The following is a 19,335-nucleotide window of genomic DNA, read 5'->3' on the forward strand; positions in this document are numbered from 1 at the left end:
ACATTGTATATGATCCCATTAGTGAGAAGGTATGTTTCATGAAACTTAGGAGCACAGTGTCCTATGAATCACTTGTCCTTTACCTTAGGCTGTACTGTCCCTGAGGGATCACATTTCACGCGTATTAGTCATATGGGCCACTTGGAATGGAGCAGGGTGCGCTGGAAAATCACAGACTCGTTGACACGTCTGTGGTCCAGAACAAAAACGACTCCAAATGAATGTTGTCCCACGAATAGAATAACTATGTGGCATTTACATCTTGCATCGCGAATGTTTTGTGCGAGGTAGCGCGCTCTGTTGAGTTCGGTATCTTTTTCTATACGCAGCTAGTGACGTCCAGAAGAGGAGTGGCTTTCATGTGCCGACCCCCACGTGTTGTCAGGGAAGGTTGATGATTTAAGAAGAGTTAACCATGAAGCCAGCTATGGCAGAATAGCAGCAAGCCGACGGAAGCACGGCCTACGAATTATCCTCACCGACTAATCTGTCGTGAGAGTGGGAGAGATAGAGAGTGAGCGAAGAACGCCTGCGCGTAATCACAGCGGCTTCAGAGCTCGATTTTATGTATATATTTTTCTCTCCACCGATGGATGAACAATGGAGAAGCCGTCAGCAGAAAATTCTGGTGACCCTCCTCTTTTCCCCTGCAGTAGATCATTGTTTTTGATGCTGTTGTTGTGTAGGAGGGCAGGGACGGACCTGATCTCGTTGGATTTCTGCTAGAAAACACCGAGAGCACCATCGCGCTGCGACTCAGTTTTTCATCCTCTCAGCTTCAAGCAGCAGATGTTCGCAGTGCTGTCATCCCGGCGAAACCATGGTGAAATTTCCGGCTCTCACACACTACTGGCCTCTCATCCGATTCCTGGTACCACTGGCAATCACAAACATTGCCATCGACTTCGGCGAACAGGTACCGTATTGTTTATGACATCGTTATAAACCACGGACACTATGGATTTACTGCACGATTTATATTTGGTTGGGTGACCATTGCCGTTTCACGCCCAGCATAGGCATAGGCTACGCATTTGATTTGGCTTGTGTAGCCTACTGCAGCAATTGCACCTTTGTGAAATGTCCCAGAAGAATTAGTGTCAGAGACATGTAAACAGCCATGCCTTCCCATGATGCTTGACGGTATTCCGCTGCTCTTCATCGCCACAGCACAGGGATAGGAGTCAAATTGTATGCAGAGACCTCCAAAATGGGTAGAAATGCGGTTGGCCCTCCGGTGCATCACAAACAACATGCATGAGGTGATCACCTGGGTGGACGTCAGCAGCTGGTCATACAGTGCACCTGCTAACATGTGTCAAGTTGTATTCATGGGGGAACAATGCGAGGCAACATTTTTGAGCGAGGTGATTGTGCGGTTTTGGATGGGCTGATTTTTTTGTAGCCATGCATGTAGTAACCTCGCTGTGAACCGTCCTTGTTGTCGTTGTCAGACAATGATTTAGGGCCGAAATGCAAGCTGTCATGTGTCCTGTTGTCATTTGGTGTGGAATAAATAAAACCAAGGGTCACATTATTTACCTGACACAATGACAGATTAAGCCATGATTTTACATATTGCGAAGGGAACATACATTTTGGGCACTTTCATGATTGTATACAAACATCATTCAGGCCAAAGTATTTGTGTGGGCCTAGCTTGTAGTCTAAAAGTAGCTGGCATATCTGAGATCACTGGGCTACAGTTCAGGTCCTTGAAAGTATGTTTTCCTTGGCGGCTAGAAGCTTTCGTGTTGAATAATATAGGCTCTCTGCGTGATAATATTCCCTTTAATATTTATCTGCTTAAAATGTTTTTTTTTTCTCTCTGTAGATAATGTTCATATCTAGCCAAGGTACTTTCAAAATGCTGCAACTTGGAGACATGAAAGAGGGTCAACTATTTGGGCACACAATCCACTCATATTACCTATTCTTGATTTTTAAGTAAGGGAACCTGCCATTAACATTCCTAAAATGAGCTCAACACCCACAGTCATCTGAAATGCAACCTGCCAATCAGCCGAAAATAGTCACATGACTTCACTCGCCATAATAATTTCATGAGCATTTAAGCCACTGGAAATGTAGGTTATGATAAATTGGCTGAACAGCGCAAGGCTCAAAATTAGGATTTATTTTGAGCATGGGTTTGGGACTTTTTTCCGTCAGTGATTATGGAAAGAAACCAGTAGTAGCATGGACTGTAATTCTGCCTCTTGTAGAAGCAGAGAAAGGTGACTTCTTCCAGTACATGTGGTTTCGTTCTTACCACTAGGAGAAGAATGAGCAGAGAACTCTCAGCAAAATGAGGTCACAGTTTCCAACAGCCGCCTTTTATCTACTCTTCACATTGTCGTAAGGCACTAGAGATTAATTGGATAGTTTCCCAGTCTGGCTACATTGGGTGCTTAGAATGGTGTTCATACACAGAAGCTGAGTGCTAAGCTAACTTTAATATCACCACTCCATATCACCTCCTTCTGCTTGACATTGGTATTCAGTCCGGCACTTTTAGTGGCGCTAACCACCGGCCTGTCTTTTGACTGGTGTCCTGTGCTAATAACAGAACGCTTCTAGCCAGTCCTGCCCTCACTATCATCAGAAGGGAAAGCATGGGATACACATGCAAGGACTGGTCCTTGTTTCTCTGTGTGTGTGTGTGTCTGTGTGTGTGTGTGTGTGTGTGTGTGTGTGTGTGTGTGTGTGTGTGTGTGTGTGTGTGTGTGTGTGTGTGTGTGTGTGTGTGTGTGTGTGTGTGTGTGTGTGTGTATAAGTGCATATCCCTATAAGCACAGTTTCCTTGACACAGTTGTCATGCAGTGTGTTAAGATATTGATACCTACTGTATATGCTGCTCCATCTGTGGGATCTCTGCTGACTGGTGCAGTGACGGCCTAAAACAGATCCTGACACAGTGCCTGAGATTCAACAGATCCTGACACAGTGCCTGAGATTCCCCGTCAGCTGTTGAGAGTTGTGTTTTCATCCGCACCACCACCTCAATATTCAGCTTGTGCATACCTGTCAGCTTGTGCTACCTGTCAAAGCATTTTCAGCATTATCATGAGAGTTTGTAGAGATGAAAGTCAATGACCCTGACCAAAAGCCACCCATGGATACCATTTCCTAATTTGGGGTGAGACAAAATATTAGATATGTTGAAATCACTGAAATATTATATTCATACATATGCATTAGCATAAACACTGAAATGTTAGTCTGGCTATCACCATACTGAGCTCAATATTTTAAGATTGCACATTAGTTGGACCCAAGGTTGTGGACAGGAAGCAGGGGAGATGTGCAGGTTTCCAGCCTGAGCTGCCAGGAGAAATCCAAGTTCGCTGGCAGATCAGGCATGGCTCACCCAGTCTACTGAAATGTGTCTAGAAACACTGAAATATATATACTGTATATATATTTTTAAAAAGGTACGTTTCAATGTAGAGTCACTAAGGTAAAACTTTGCACACTTTGTACACTGCTCCAAAAACCATAATTCCAGGTTTGCCATCCTATTCATTAACTCAGATATTGGGATGAATTAAAGATTAATCTTTAGCAAGGTATTGAGTTCAGAATCGTGAACTGTGAAATTATCATTATCGTGGGCAAAATTTTCTGTGACAGTATGGATTTCTGAGTGACTATGTGATTCCCGGAATCCCGGCCCAGTTCGTCATGTCTTTGTTCAGCCACTGCTAGCAATATCACTCAAACTGCACATGGCCCACTATGCAAGATAGGCAAGACATTGTAAACATGAATAAATGATAGAAGCAAACAGACTATAAGAATGATAAATATCAGCATTGTTTGTATAGGATGACAAATACCATAAAATTTTGATTGAAAGCTTCTTTTAGACCCTGGTCCCTTTAACTGGCCTGGTCTGAGGTTTGGTTTGGACAAATAATGGCAGGTCTAAGTCTGTTTTTTATTGAAGTTGTTTTTAGTTGTAGGATGAACCTCTTTAAAAAAAACTCACCAGATCGCCCGTTTGTGCTAAAACTATGCTGTCTAGACCACACAAAAGTCAGAGTTGACGACCCTGCTTAAAACACTCATTCTCCTCTGATGAAAGGTAGGCAGTGTTAACCAGACTTCCTAAATGTCTAAACTTCTGTCAATATGGACAAGCTATCGTTAGATTGGTTAAATTCTTTAGGTAAACTCTGCCTGATCAGCTGGCGATTGGATTTCGCCCTGCAGTTCAGGCTGGAAACCTGCACATTTTTCTCTCCTGCTTCCTGTCAATGTTTGCTGGATCACAAGCTTATCCACCAGGCGTGCACCCGGATCATTGATCCGATCAGTTGAGGGACTATCCAAATGCGTACAGTCATTTGAACTATGCCCATTTGTCATGTCTCGTGTGCAGTAGAAATATAGCGCAGACTCCCCAGACTAATGATCATTCTTAAAAGATTGAGCTTAGTCTGGTGACAGCCAGACTATAATTTCAGTCCATTTTACAGATACCATGAGCACCGAAGCAGGCTATGGTCAAATTCTTTCAGATTTACCAGCAAAGAGAGCTAGATCACATATGTAAAGTGAAAGTGGTGACTTCCTGCCTTTGGTGGCCTTGAAGTCCAAATATGTGTCCATTCCTCGATTATTTATACTGTATCAATTTGATATTATTTCCCACAGTTTTGCAAAGGAGTCATTCCTTTTTCTCTCTTTTCTCAATCCATATTGCATGGACATATTGTAATTTCTTATGGGAGTATACATCATCTGCAGTAATATTATGCAGCTCTGAAGCACATGACCATGGCCATGCCAGAAGCCTTTGCTGTGCTGTGCTGTGCTGTGCTGTGAAAGCTCTTTTGAGGCAATCCAGCGTCTGCACATACATTTGGCCACAAGAAAGAGCAGCACTCTTTAGGGTGCATGTATAAGTGAGGGAGGGCCTGGCAATTGGAGACCACTGTTAGAGACACTACCATTGAGATTAGGAGTTTGTGAAGCAAGGGATGTCATGAAAGACACGTATTGTCAAACGAAAGACAGGTAGGTCATAAACAACAAAGCCCCCATTGTTGCAGGATAGTTGGATTCTCCCAAGGGCACGATGAGGATTTTGTTTAGATGTACAAAGCATTTCGAATGTCATTCTGAAATATGCTTATTAAACTAGTTTTATTCTAAATCCTCTTTGCCATGAAGAAAGACTATTAATACTCAGATGTATCATAGAGAATTCACTTTAAATCAACTGAGGCTACATTTCCAATTGTCTTTGTTCAATGTTGTTTCATTGCTTCATTACCATGACTCTGTGTTTGCCCTGAAGGGAATCTTTGTACACTGGAGGTTCACACCTGTCTAGCTCCTGCAGAGAGGTTGCAGGCTTTGCTTCACCCCTAGAGACATTGTTTAGCAACAACAACCATTGCCAGTGCACTGATCCCTGAGCGAATATGTGTCTTTGCAGGCTCTAAACAGAGGCATCGCAGCGGTCAAGAAAGATGCCGTGGAGATGTTGGCCAGCTATGGCTTGGCCTACTCACTGATGAAGTTCTTTACGGGGCCTATGAGCGACTTCAAGAATGTGGGGCTGGTGTTCGTCAACAGCAAACGCGACCGGACCAAGGCAGTCCTGTGCATGGTCGCCGCCGGGACAATAGCCATTATTTTCCACACCCTCATAGGTAAGGTTGGCATTGCCCATCATTCTTTCCTACTGTGCCATGCCTCCTCCATGCTGCCCCACCAGTAACAACTCTCCCCAGGGCAGCAGTCCGTGCCGTCGCCGTAGCCAGACTGCCAGCTCCCGTCCATGTTGTTTTTGGAAGTGAAAGCACATGGGGCCTGGGTTTAGGTTTATGCTTCTCCAAACAGCAGCTACTCAGAGGAAGGGTGGTGAATGATGTTATGATTGGAAGGGAAGGGCTTTCCCCCTCTCAGCTGCATTTGGTGTAGTCAGGACAGCCTCCAGGAATCAGACCAGATGTGCTTAGCGTCTGTATTTCCCCCTCTCTGCTCACTGGAACCAGTGCTGGAGTAATGGCGTCACAGAATGAGTGGTCTGTGCACAGCACAGCACAGCACAGCACAGCGCGCTCAAAAGCCCATTTTGTCTGCTTTTTAGATTTTGTTCACTGGATTTCCCCGCTTTGTCGTTCTGAATAGTTGCAGGGCACTGCAGGAATAAAGTCTTCTTTCACAAAATTTGCCAAACCCGTACGTAGGCACTTCTGTGCACACTGTGTAATTACCCAGGCAGTACGCTTATGTTCTTAATCACTCTGCCCACCCAGAACCCTGTCCGTTTATGCGCTCATTACTATCACCCCTTTACATAATTACAGAACTCTGGGAGGCTCTTTTCTCTTGCAGCCGAGAATAACCTGCATAACCTTTCAACATTTTAAAAAATGACCAGGCTTAAAAATAATATGTGTCTTGGCTAAAAGTGAGGGTCTGTTTGGTGGACTTGGAGCCTATACGCTGCCTTAATTTGGTCTTTGGTGCAGGCCGTTTCCCTGAGTCAGTGTTGGCAGTAGAGGTAATGCTAGTGATGGAGCAGATGGGCTCTCCTGCACCTCCAGCCAGCAGAGTGGTCAGTGTGTGATGTCACGACACGATGATTAGAACATCAAGAACGCGTTTTAAGAACATTAAATGTGACTGATGGAGCAAAGAGTGTTTGTTATCAAGGAGGAGTGGATTTGTTTTGGTAAACTTTACAAAAACAGCCTTACTTTTTCACTCATACTGTAACTGTCATGTTATTTTTGTTGTTTGTCAGTCAGTTGATGGACATAACCTTATAACCTTCCGTTGCCCTCTGCCGTTTAGCCTACACTGATCTGGGGTATTATATCATCAACAAACTCCACCATGTGGACGACTCTGTGGGCAATAAGACCAGGAAGGCTTTCCTCTACCTGGCAGCGTTCCCACTACTGGATGCAATGGTCTGTATGTCTCTGCATGCCTCGTATGCATTTGCTTAGATCTTGTACATTGACAAGACCCCCATATGCACATTACAGCTGTTCTCTGACTGGACTTAATCTTCACGAGCAGTAGCGTTTGAATCGCATGCCATCTAGTTTCATACCGTAATTTCCCGACTATTAGCCGCGGCTTATACACTGATTTAGCAAAATGTCTTCTGCTATGAGGTAGAAGGAGGATACATAGTTGATATGGTATTAGTATGGTTTTGTCTCTTTTAACTTGCATAAAACACAGCCCTGCGGCTTACATACAATGCGGCTAACACACAGGAAATTACTGTAGTGCTGTGGTTTGAAAATGTCTTCCAAATGTTCATAGCACAAATCGGTTGTTGTTTCAGGCCTGGACACATGCAGGTATACTCTTGAAGCACAAACACAGTCTCTTGGTGGGATGTGCCTCTATCTCTGATGTCATTGCTCAGGTAAGAGCCATACCTATAGGAAGTCGGTACACCATGGGTTACGTTACAGCTGAACTGGTCCCACATCATTAACACAGCTTTTGAATAGATTTGTGAGGATAAACTGTTGTAAAGTCAGCCGTGCTAATTAGTTTGGCTTTATCATCACGTTGAGTTAATGAGCTTTTGCTGAAGGGAAATGGGGGAAGCACGACTCGTGTTTTCCTCTGTTGCAATAAATACTGTTCCAATGTGGGTCATCTCGTCCATCTCCCTCTAAATGTGTGTACAGACGTCTACTGCTCTACTTGTCTCTCTCTCTCCCCTCTCTTTTAAGCTCTCACACAAACTTTCACTCAACACTCACTTTCTTCCTTCTTTCCTTTGTTCTTTTTTCTCAAACACACACAGACACATGCATGCTGACTAACCACGTGTTCCATCACCCTCTTCCTCCTCCTCCTCCTCCTCCTCCTCCCTACAGATTGTGTTTGTGGCCATCTTGCTTCACAGTCATCTGGAGTGCCTGGAGCCCATGTTGATCCCCATCCTGTCCTTGTACATGGGAGCGCTGGTGCGCTTCACCATCGTGGGCCTGGGCTACTACAGAAACATCCACGACACCATCCCCGACTCCAGCGGACCAGAAGTGGGGGTAGGTGACCTTGAGGAGACCCGGTGGCCGGGGGCCAGATCCCTGTAGGGCCGAGGGGCTGCAACAGTGCCACATCTAATAATGATGAAGGTGCACTTCTGAAGAGGGGATCTCTTGGATATGTTGTGGAATAACAGAAAGGAATGCGGTGTATTATTAATGCTGGGAAAGTTCTCAACGAAAACATTCACAGTAATCCTGTCCCATAGTGTTCATTGCCAACCCCCATGCTACAAGCTAGGGGTTCTATTTCTGTTAGTCTTTTATTTGTATTGTTTTTTTCCTTGCTTTCTTACGTATATTGTTATGCCTCTTTCCTTCCCTCCCTCTCTCTCTCTTTCTCTCTCTCTCTCTCTCCCTCCCTCCTTCTCTCCCCCATGCTGACTCACGGTCCTGTGTGCAGGGAGATGCCACTATTAAAAAGATGCTGAGTTTCTGGTGGCCCCTGGCCCTCATCCTGGCCACGCAGCGCATCAGCAGGCCCATCGTCAATCTGTTTGTGTCCCGCGACCTCAAAGGGAGCGCGGCCGCCACAGAGGTCAGCTTTCACTCGCACAATGCCTACACACACACACACACACACACACAACATTCTCTCTCTCTTTCTCTCAGTGTCTTTCTCTCTCACACGCACTCAAACACATACACGCACACATCCTCTTTCTCTCTTTCACACGCACACACACCCATACACAAACAACCCCTCTCACGTCAACCACACTCGTCACCACAGGCAGCAATATGCGCTGTTTATGAGATGTGTCGTTAGTAGCAGCAGCTACAGTACTAGTAGTGGTAACAGCAGCAATATTATTACAATGTTGAAAATGAGCTACAGCAGTATTAGCATGAGTGTTAAACCCCATCAGAGACATGTGAGTGGCTTGACATTTACAACATATGAATGAGTATGAGTACACAGAAACTCCTGTTAAGTGCTCATAGCGGTTGTGTAACCTTGAGGAGTTATTTGATCAACCACCTGGAATTAGCCATAGACATAGAAATGTATGCTGATGTGTTGACACCTTAAGCTTGATTTATTCTGAGTATACAATGAAGTAAAGGCAGCTGTGAATGCAGAATAAAATGCCTAAAGCCATTATGTGAACTTATTAGACTTATTAGAAATTCATTAGATTAATGAAGTGCTGGTATAGTCACGCAGTCCACTGGAGCTTAATAGCAGGTGCAAATTTGCTGTGGCCTGCCGTTAGAATTTGCCAAGTGAGTTTACATAAAAACCTAATTCCCAGGCTTGTATCATCACAGTACTGCAAGGCATATCATCACTTTGAAGCTCAGAAATGTGCAGATGTAGTTAGATGAGCCGTCACGGTTTAGTCACCAGAGCAGTTGGCTGCCAGGGCTGGGGTTGCTGTAGTGTAGTTGTCCACTCCCCCCCGATCCTATCTGCCCACAGCACGCTATCTCAAATATGTAAACAGAGACATTGTTGTGTCCTCTTGTCTTGACGTCTGCTCCTTGGCTTGTTTGAAGAGAAAGCCTGTCTCGCACATTTGCAAAGAGGTTTCATTCTGTTCCCTTCTGCTAAGACAAAATACTTGTAAACTTGGTCAATATTACTTCACAGATTTATTCCCTGGTTCGTTTAGATTTGAATGTCCCCAGTAGTGCACTTCAGGTAATCCCTCTGTCGTCCACTCTTCTCTGACTGGCTGAGCCTCACATACAGTATGAGGCGATGAAAGCTCTGAGCCGTAGCACCAAGGTGGTCATAACTTTGATCAAGTACAGGCTTGTTCGCCCGCCTGCCAGGGTCGTCAGAAACACAGTAGCCGACACTTCCCAATACCTTCAGCACTCCTCCTCTCCTGTGCCAGCATTCGTTTCACTCTATCTGATCCCTCTGAAGGTCAGAGGTCAGTGTGAGCTAAGGCTTCACCACTCCGTGGTGTGTGTTTTGTTTTCAGGCAGTGGCTGTTTTGACGGCGACATATCCGGTTGGTCACATGCCGTACGGATGGCTGACAGAACTGCGAGCAGTGTACCCGGCGTTCGACAAGGTAGCCAAGTTCATCTAATCACTTTGTTATTGTGTGCTCTGTTTCATTTCATATCAGAAATGCCCCCACCACACACACACACACACACACACACACACACACACACACACACACACACACACACACACACACACACACACACACACACACACACACACACACACACACACACACACACACACACACACACACACACACACACACACACACACACACACACACACACACACACACACACACACACACACACACACACACACACACACACACACACCCTCAACCTGTATTCCTGATGTTAGAACTGCTTGTGCTGAAGTTTGAGTCTGCTCTGAGGCCTATAGGGATGTTTATGGGTAAACACAAGCTTAGCTGAACAGAGACAGACTTGCAGCGGGAGCTTCAGGGACTGTAATTTGAAGAGATGCAATGTGTGCTTAACTGTGGATGAGTCACTGCTTATCATTACAGACAGAAGATACTTTGACAGACAGGGAGTTCCCAACAGTACAGCCACTCCCCCCCATCCCCCCAGTAATATCTGCATTGTCATGTCAAATTAAATTTCAGATGGTGACTGTATTTATTTATATGTTCCTTCTCTTCATCTTTTCTCCTAGAACAATCCCAGCAACAAGCTCATGAGCAGCGGCACCACAGTCACCAAGTCTCACATCAAGAAATTCACGTTTGTTTGCCTGGCGTTGTCAGTCACGGTATGACCGTCCTACCATCCTTGCTCAGAATGCTCACTATCAGAGCAGACCCATCAGTCTGCACACGCTATACTTGCCACCACTGGTTTTCCTTAGGTGGCGAGAGGCGTGGAATTCCTAGAGGTTTTTCTTGTTTCCATCAGCAATGTTCGCCACTGACGGCGCATGTTTTTTTTTTACGGCTGTTTTTGGCAGAGGTATGTGGGTGGCGACTTGTTGTTGGCCGCCATTGTGCTGATGTTGATCTCATTGTCAGCCTGTCTCCATCTGTCAGTTGCAATGAATTAGTAATAAGCATAATAAGACCCTCATTAGCGGCACGGATAGAGCATGGCTTCTGCGGAGGCAAAGGACAAACAGGGCTCACAGATGATTGGCTGAGCGGAGGGTGGCATGGAGAGAGAGTGCTGATCCCTTGGCTTGCTGCATTAAGCACTCTTGCAGTGGATCTAAATGATTCATTGGTGTGCTTTGCTTCAGTGGTAATCGAGCTCACCATCAGCTGTCCTAGAAAAGAAGGGTTCAGAGATCTAGTAGTCTCACCCAGAGTACAGACCCATGATGCTCCAGATGGTCTTCACACGCAGCAGGGCACATTTTTGGTTTTGCTTTTATGGTGGCATTAAATCTTGGTGCGGTTCTCTTACAGCATCAGATTAACCTTTTTAAGGAGTCTGTTTGACCTAGTTTTCACATGTAATTGTGCATTTTGATGTTTTATGGTTTTTTTTTGTATAAAGTGACATTCTGGTTGAAGTGGTCTTGCATTGTCCACATAGTGACCGAGAGTGTCATGGGTGTTGCTGGTCATTTTTAAGTTCAGTTGTCGTAGCAGTTAAAAACAAAGCTACAGTAAATGTCTCCTGACAAGGTCTTCAGACACATGCACAAGCACCCATAAAGCATAATGACTTAACAGGGTTAAACTGAGTGGTCACTGCTTTCTCACAGATGTGGGCAGACGTGCTGTAAACAAGCGTGCAAGTGGTACCACTGGCAAGGCATGACCTGAGCACTTCACTCAGTTACTCATGCAACAGTGTGTGTGTGTGTGTGTGTGTGTGTGTGTGTGTGTGTGTGTTTACTGTGTATTTCTGGATTTTATGTAAACTTTTCTATGTATTTTGTCCAGCTTTGCTTCCTGGTGTTCTGGACCCCACATTTTTCTGAAAAGATTCTGGTGGACATCATTGGGGTGGACCATGCCTTCGCTTCGCTTTGTGTGGCTCCGTTGCGGATCTTCTCCTTCTTTCCATTACCAGGTATGGTCTTCACCAGCACACACCTGCACAGCCTTCGCAACACAGATGAACACAAACTGACAATCTCCACCAATATAGAAAAAGAGTCTTTAGCAGCACAGACAGACACAGACAATGTAGCTACTGTATGCACAAACTGCTAAACACCTACCTTTAATGTCATTGATGTCATGATTACATTGTTTTAGTCGGGTGTAAGTCTAATTTCACCTTAAGAATGAGAGTAGGCTATTTAGTAGTGCATTTACTATTACGTATAGGCTATTATTTGGAAATGAGATGCGTGCATGAGGATGTAAGTCAGGATGTTTGCTTTGTCATGGATTGCAGAGGATTGTCATGCAATGTTCATTTCTGGTGAATATTTGATAAGCAAACATAACATGAGCTAACTGATGGCTAGAAGGAGGCTGTAAATGTTTTCCAGTTGCATAACCTTTTACTCGTTTGTCATTAAAAACCAACAGTGAATTAACTTAATTTCACTGCCTATAGGTTACAGACACAGACTTGAGAGATGCAAGTCAGCAAATCAGCTATTTCTATTTGTTGACATCAAACCTGAACAAGTTCACCCGACTGTTGTTTTTTCTGTTCTCATGCCCTAATAGTTCTGCTTCATCCTCTCATCAACTCATTAGAACTCTTGCTGCAAGGGGGAGGCGAGGTGCCTTGATTAATTTGTGGGGGCCCTATGTGCATAGTGCATAGGGCAGTCTGGCTCTGATTAGTCACATAATGCTGTTACTGACCACTTACAATCTAAGGTAGACCATGCTCTGTAGGGAGTGTCGCGCAAGTTCATACTTCACAAGAGCTACAGGGATGTTGGAAGTGTTTTGTGAGAGGGGGTGTGGATCATAAAAGGGTGGGTCTGGGGTATCACCCTCAAGAACATTTTAAAATTCTGGCTGTTAAATACACCATTTACACACACCATTCAACTAGACGCAGTTTCCGTATTTTTCCCCCCATGCATTGGATTAAGCTATCTCTTTTCATGAACAGTTACAGGAATCTTCATTTGTTATTTTAAATATCGTTGCTTCTGGCCTAACCACAATTGGTTCAGTGTGTCAGTCAGTTTCACTGGTGCAGATGCACACATCCAGTGGTCATTCATATGCTATAGGCTACCCCCTAATGTTATGCCTCTATATTTGACACCAAATTAAGAAGTACAGTATATCTTGATCATGGAAAGTTTTAGTTTCTTTTTCTTTCGGTCCACGGTTCCATAGTACCATTAAATTGTGACGCAGATTAACAGACAGAAGCACGGCAGGGCACACCCCCAATGAAAATGAATGAATGGAACACAGAGCCTTGCTTCTCTCGTGTCAGTCACATACAGTAGAATGCGTCTAGGAACACATGATGATGAAAGCCATGTGGACATCATTATTTGCTGGATTACTCTGGGAATAAAAATGTATATATTTTTATCTTAAACAGTTACTTTTTTAGAAAATGGAAATGAGGAATCCATAGGAACCGGAATCAATAGCATAATCAAATTGAAATTTAAACAATAAGTTTAAACAATAACCTACAGTGATAAATAAACATGAGACATTGTCCGTCATTCAAATTAGGGCCCAATGTGTTAACACAGACATGCACAGACAGTTTCCATCACCAAAAATGTAAACAGACATACAGTTGACACACAAATATGAAGGCACATGTTCATACATGCTCTCCGGTAGTAGTCTGCATCAGTTATTTTGTTGTCATGCTGTGTCTGTTGCATTGTAGTAGTTGTAGTAGCCTCCTGGGAACTTTGTTGTCGGTCACACATAGCTACTGCTACAAAAAGTAAAAACAATAAGCCTGATTCAGGGTTTGTAGTTACATAAGGTCGAGGTCAGTGGCAGAGCTTTGGCTGCATTGGAGAGAATCCTCCCATAGGGAAAGACAACAGGGACTGTGTGTGCTGAGGCTCCAGATGGGACCCCCCAGTGTCTAAAGAGGCTCTCATGCGCATAGCCAGAGAAAGAGAGAGAGAGAGAGAAACACATTGTCTGTTCTCTGACTTTCCAGAAAGCAAAAGCTCTCCAGTCATCTCTTACTCACTTGCAAATGTGTGGTGAGAAATGTTCCCCTGCAGTGGCTGGAACCATTGGTTAGGAACTAAAGATGTGTGTGCTACACCAGTGAGAGATCATCTGAAATGACCTCCCACCCCTCATGACTGCTATTGAAGTGAATAAGCTGCCAGTGTGCAGTGACCTGATCCTTCTCTCTCTCTCTCTCTTCCGTTCCCACAGTGACCATCCGTGCCCACTTGACTGGCTGGCTCATGACCCTGAAGAAGACCTTCGTCCTTGCGCCCAGCTCCGTGCTGCGCATCATCGTCCTCATCACCAGCCTCATCGTGCTCCCTTACATGGGGTGAGTGCATACGACTCTCTACTTGCTCTTTTATATGGGCGGAGTGTGTACTCATTTTGGGCTCCTTTACTTATGAGTGCATGCATACTACTACAGGTTTATGGCGCCCCCTTGTGTGGGATGATCATGTGTACTACAGTACTCTAAGATTATAGCGCTCCTTTTCTTGGGATGAGCTCAAAATTATAGCACTCGCTTTACATGGGGCAAATGCGTACTGCTCCAGCCTCCAGCCTTGTAGTGCTCCTGTACATAGAATGAGTACATACTTTGCCTTGTAGACCTCTCATTATATGGGATGCATCTCAGAATGTGATTTCATAATCTGAATTTTCATCATGCGTTGTGCAGAAATACCTGAAAAACCTGAAACATTGCAGGAAGAATACCAAGCAGCTGTATTGGTTTGTCCTTAACACTGTAGTCACTGTTTTATTTGGCCTCACACTGAAAATTGGAGTATAATTGGAGTACAATAATCCTTAGATTATATTATGAAGGTAAATAATAACACATGAAGCTCTGATTGGATATAATGTGATACATGTGTTTTATGTAGTGGCAAAAAAGTTACAACTCAGTGTTTATGATCTTTATCTACATTGTCTTGAGTGACATTGAGTGACTTGATGTGTTCTATTTCAATGTGGACACTCACACTGTCTCTCTCTCTCTCTCTCTGTATCCCTCTGTGTGTATGTGTGTGTCTGTGTGACAGGGTTCATGGGGCAACTCTGGGTGTAGGTTCTCTCTTGGCTGGGTTCCTGGGTGAGTCTACTATGGTGGCCATTGCCGCCTGTTACGTCTATCGAAAACAGGTGAGTATTTTAACAGCATCTCAGCTACTACTGTGTTATGGCTATTATAAAACAGCATAACACATCTATTCAAATCTAATTGTAAAGCTACCCAACCTCTGATAACAGAAGTGGTGGAAAATGATAAACCAGCCGAGTGTCTAGTGCATTCTATATGTTTTTTTGAAAACGAACACGCCTCTCTTTCAGCAGTTATTCTCTGTTGTGCACCATACTGAATGTAGGTCAGCAATGTGAGGTTTAATACACATTCTTCCTTTTGACATCATCTTTGCTCTCAGAAGAAAAAGAAAGATTCTGAGGGAGAGGTGGTCATCGAAGGAGAAGACTCTGCCCCCATGAACGAGGTGCGCCGCACTGGTCGAATGGATGACATTGTGGAGTTGAGGGAGGAAGAGGAAGATGAGGAAGAGGAGTGAGGCGCGGTCCTTCTGAGGACGCATGCACAGGGGCTGCCAGGACTCTCCTTGTAACCCTGGCTGAGGCAGGTTTATTCCACTGGCTGCAGCTTGGTTCCCCCTGCTGGGCAGAATCAGTATGGTCGCCCCCCCCTATGTACAGTGCAACCTAGAGGAACCTTTGAGTATCTGCAGCAATCACGTGGAAGAAAATTACTTTTCTGCCTGGACATATCCTCATAATAATATTATTAATCAATCAAACACTCACACACAGACACACACATACGCAAAAGTACATATTCACGTCTTCCAGCTGTTCCCCGGTAGCCACCAGGGCAGTGGATACTAGTGAAGATATTAACTCGTACCAAAGCAATGTTGTGTATTAATTAACTAGTTCCTTTTTGCTGACATTTTATGTGCTGCCGTCCTTAACATTCACGAACCCCTGAAAGAGGAAGGAGATGGTTATAACTGACTAAAATTTCGTCTGCTTGGGATATTTTTTTCTCTTTCTCTCTCTCTCTCTTTCTCTCTCTCTCGCTCTATCACTCTTCAGACCACATCTCTGAATGTACCGTGGAATTGATCGACAATGAGGTCCCAGTGCTGTAACCTCTGAATTTTTACTTTGCTGTACAAAAATGACAAGGTTTTTGGCTTTTATTATGAAAAGAAATGTGTACAAAACAAGAAAAATTACAAAGTATTTATCTGCAGATTTCTACAGGATTTAAATATAAGTTAGTGGGGAAATCGGATTGATTCTATTGTGAGTGAGGAGTTGGTGAGTTTGGGCCATTTAGATGACATATTTTTTTATTATACTACAATGTACTAGATGTATACAATGTTATATACAATTTTGTATGAGCGTGTCAAAAGCTAAACTGTGGGGTGAGAGGGTTAACTTAAACTGGACCACAAGTATTTTATTTATCTTCTTTTTTATTGAATTTGGGCACTTTTGTTTGTTTGTTTGTTTGTTTGTTTGTTTTATCTCAGGATGTACAGTGCAGTAAACCAGTGATGCAGAAAGTACAGTGAAGTCCACTTTCAGACCTACCTTTCTGTTCCAAACCTGTATTACAAGTTCTCTCCATTGACAACAATGCACAAAATATTTAAGGTGTCTTATGCCTCTGTATGTTTTCTATAGACTGTAATGAGTAGTGAGGTCTGGCCAAGTTTGTGGGGAGGTATGGCTTTGTATTTTAAAACCCCTGCTGAAGACAAAGCAGGTATCGTACATAGAAAAAAAACAGATTCTTGTCATCATTGTCTTCGGTATGATGAAGAAAGGGACAGCTTTATTCTTCAGTGATTAAAGAGTGGTTATGTGATTTGAAACCCTACTGTTATCGTACTTTTATTCCCGCCAACGGCCTGGAAAATATTTCCAAATGCACATCGATTTGAGACTTTGGTGCCAGGTCCTCATAACTTTCTGAAATGATCGCTGACTGATGGGGTTTAAAAGAAAATTAATAATCCTTTGTTCCCAAAGGATCACTGATCCTCTAGATATAACTGATGATGTTCAGCCATCATCTAGCTGATTACTGTATTTCCAATTAAAAGTAGTTGTGTTAATGGCATTCCTTTGTCTATTACTGACAAAACATATTCTTTATACTTGATCATTGTTTTTCTCTTTATGGTTAAATTATTCCATTTACCATGACTGTTTGCCAGATTCCATAGGTTTAGGTGTTGTGGCCAGTCGATGACAGTAGCTACACATTTTGTGGTCGATAGCAGTAGCTACATTTTGACACTGGTTATTTAGTATTTTATCAAGCCTATATTTACTTGATGCATTCTTTACACCTGTTTTTATTTCAATTACAATAAATTGGCAACATATCAACCAGAGTTCATTTTAAAGAGCGTGTCATTATAAGCAATTCCTAACTGTTCTAATTGTCCTAATTGTTTGTTCTTTAAAATGTATGAACCACACCATTTTAATTTGGAATATCTAAACATTTGTAGATGAAGTATACAATCCTACCAGCTCCACAAAATGAACCATGTCATTCATTAATAGGCTTCTTTTGGAATCCTTATCTTTGGATTTGTCTATATGTGTTACAACAATTCAGTATTAAATCAATCAATTAGGTCATAAAAAGTACAATATAAGGCAAATGTGTCCCATGCCCCAAACCAGAAAAGAGAATATGCAAAGGCTAATATGAATTAACAATCAATTAGCCTAGTAATTATCCAGGTCAGATCCAGTCCATATCTTCACTCCACTTTTGCCTAATAAGTATTGGTCTTGATACATTATCCTGGTAATGAACAGTATTATTGAGTTAAATGAGCATACACACACACACACACACACACACACACACAGACACACACACACACAGACAGACGCGTGCATCAGACACACACACACACACACACACACACTGTACTCATGTCTTAGAGCAGTGGTATGATTCAAAACCACATCCTAGTGCCCTACCACCACGAGGTGCTGATCTCAGCAGCGTATTTAAAAGCGGTGCAAATATAGCCGACTGCCAAGCCTCCTGCAGCCAGACCCGTCCAGCACTGCTGCTCTCTCCCACACTGACCTTTCCCCCACAGCTCCACATCCCCCCTGGCAGCAGGGGGAGCTGTCCTCTCTCACCCTTCATTAGCATGGACCTCCACCGCAGCATGGGTAGCAGGGAGTGGAGGGCTGCATTACATTGCTACATTCATAAATCATACATTACATTCATAAATCAAATGGATTACAATGTAGTCGTGTGTGTATTTGTAGGTGTGTCTAAGCAAAAGTGCCCCCAAGCTGTCAGTTGATGTTTATTAGCAAGCATTTACGGAAATATTTCCCCCGGGTACGATGAAGCTCAAAAAGACATCGTTTTTGTTTCTATCTTGTGAGTCCTGCTGGTATGCATTTCATGCATGGCTACTTTTAAACTGGCTATCAGCCATAGCAGTAGTTCTATGTGTGCACCCAGAAAAGGCCTTGATACCACCCCCCCCCCCCCCCCGCCCCACCACCACCACCACCACACCCCTAACTGCAGCATGCTTCCTCTGACCCTTCCTAAAGTGCCTCATGTGGGCCAGGACCTGGGCATGAGTGGTGTAGTGCATTCACACAGGCTCGTGTTTCCATCGCGGTCACAGCGTCTGGCTTCCCCTTGTACCCACTTGGCCCGCGGACAGACGCTCAAATTGTACCACCTCAGGGAAAACCACCCCCTTGCTCACGCTGCTGTCGAGCCCCCACCCCTCCCAGATCTCCATCACGTCTAAACGTGGCCCGTAGTCACATGGCATTCTGCGGCAGGTCATGGACCGTTCCATCATAACACCTCCACTTCAAGGCGTGGTAAGTGAGATCCTGCCGCTTCCCAGAAGAGCCTTGCACTAAGGAGAAATGGTATCTGACATTATAATAATGGCTATGGACCTATTGGTTTTGTCCATATAGGTTTCTTTTTTTTTGCATGTAGCTGCCAAGGTCTCTCTCTCTCTCTCTCACACACACACACACACACGCACACGCACACGCACACGCACACGCACACACATACACATACACATACTGGCACACACTAAAATTCTAGATGTATGGCACAGTACTGGGCAAAATGACCATGAGTATACTTGCAATGCGGATACAGTGCATTAAGGTGTCCAATGTATAGTTGT

At 43.9% G+C, this 19,335-nt stretch overlaps 1 protein-coding gene across 2 annotated transcripts; it reads left to right on the forward strand.

Moving 5' to 3' along the window:
- The first annotated feature begins 419 nt into the window (after positions 1-419).
- On the forward strand, positions 420-17,526 carry ankhb (ANKH inorganic pyrophosphate transport regulator b). 2 transcript variants are annotated; one of them, XM_062525987.1, is made up of 12 exons: positions 420-916; positions 5,447-5,663; positions 6,814-6,932; positions 7,319-7,402; positions 7,866-8,036; positions 8,440-8,574; positions 9,971-10,063; positions 10,681-10,776; positions 11,909-12,038; positions 14,309-14,432; positions 15,151-15,250; positions 15,532-17,526. In XM_062525987.1, exons 1-12 carry the CDS (start codon positions 821-823, stop codon positions 15,667-15,669), a joined length of 1,503 nt encoding a protein of 500 aa, XP_062381971.1. In that variant the 5' UTR covers positions 420-820; the 3' UTR covers positions 15,670-17,526. The 2 variants fall into 2 exon arrangements, with proteins under 2 accessions (XP_062381971.1, XP_062381979.1); XM_062525995.1 differs by having other exon boundaries at positions 15,535-17,526.
- Positions 17,527-19,335: the final 1,809 nt, after the last annotated feature.

Source organism: Sardina pilchardus, chromosome 2 (genome assembly GCF_963854185.1).
Source record: "Sardina pilchardus chromosome 2, fSarPil1.1, whole genome shotgun sequence".
NCBI classification, from domain to species: Eukaryota; Metazoa; Chordata; class Actinopteri; order Clupeiformes; family Clupeidae; genus Sardina; species Sardina pilchardus.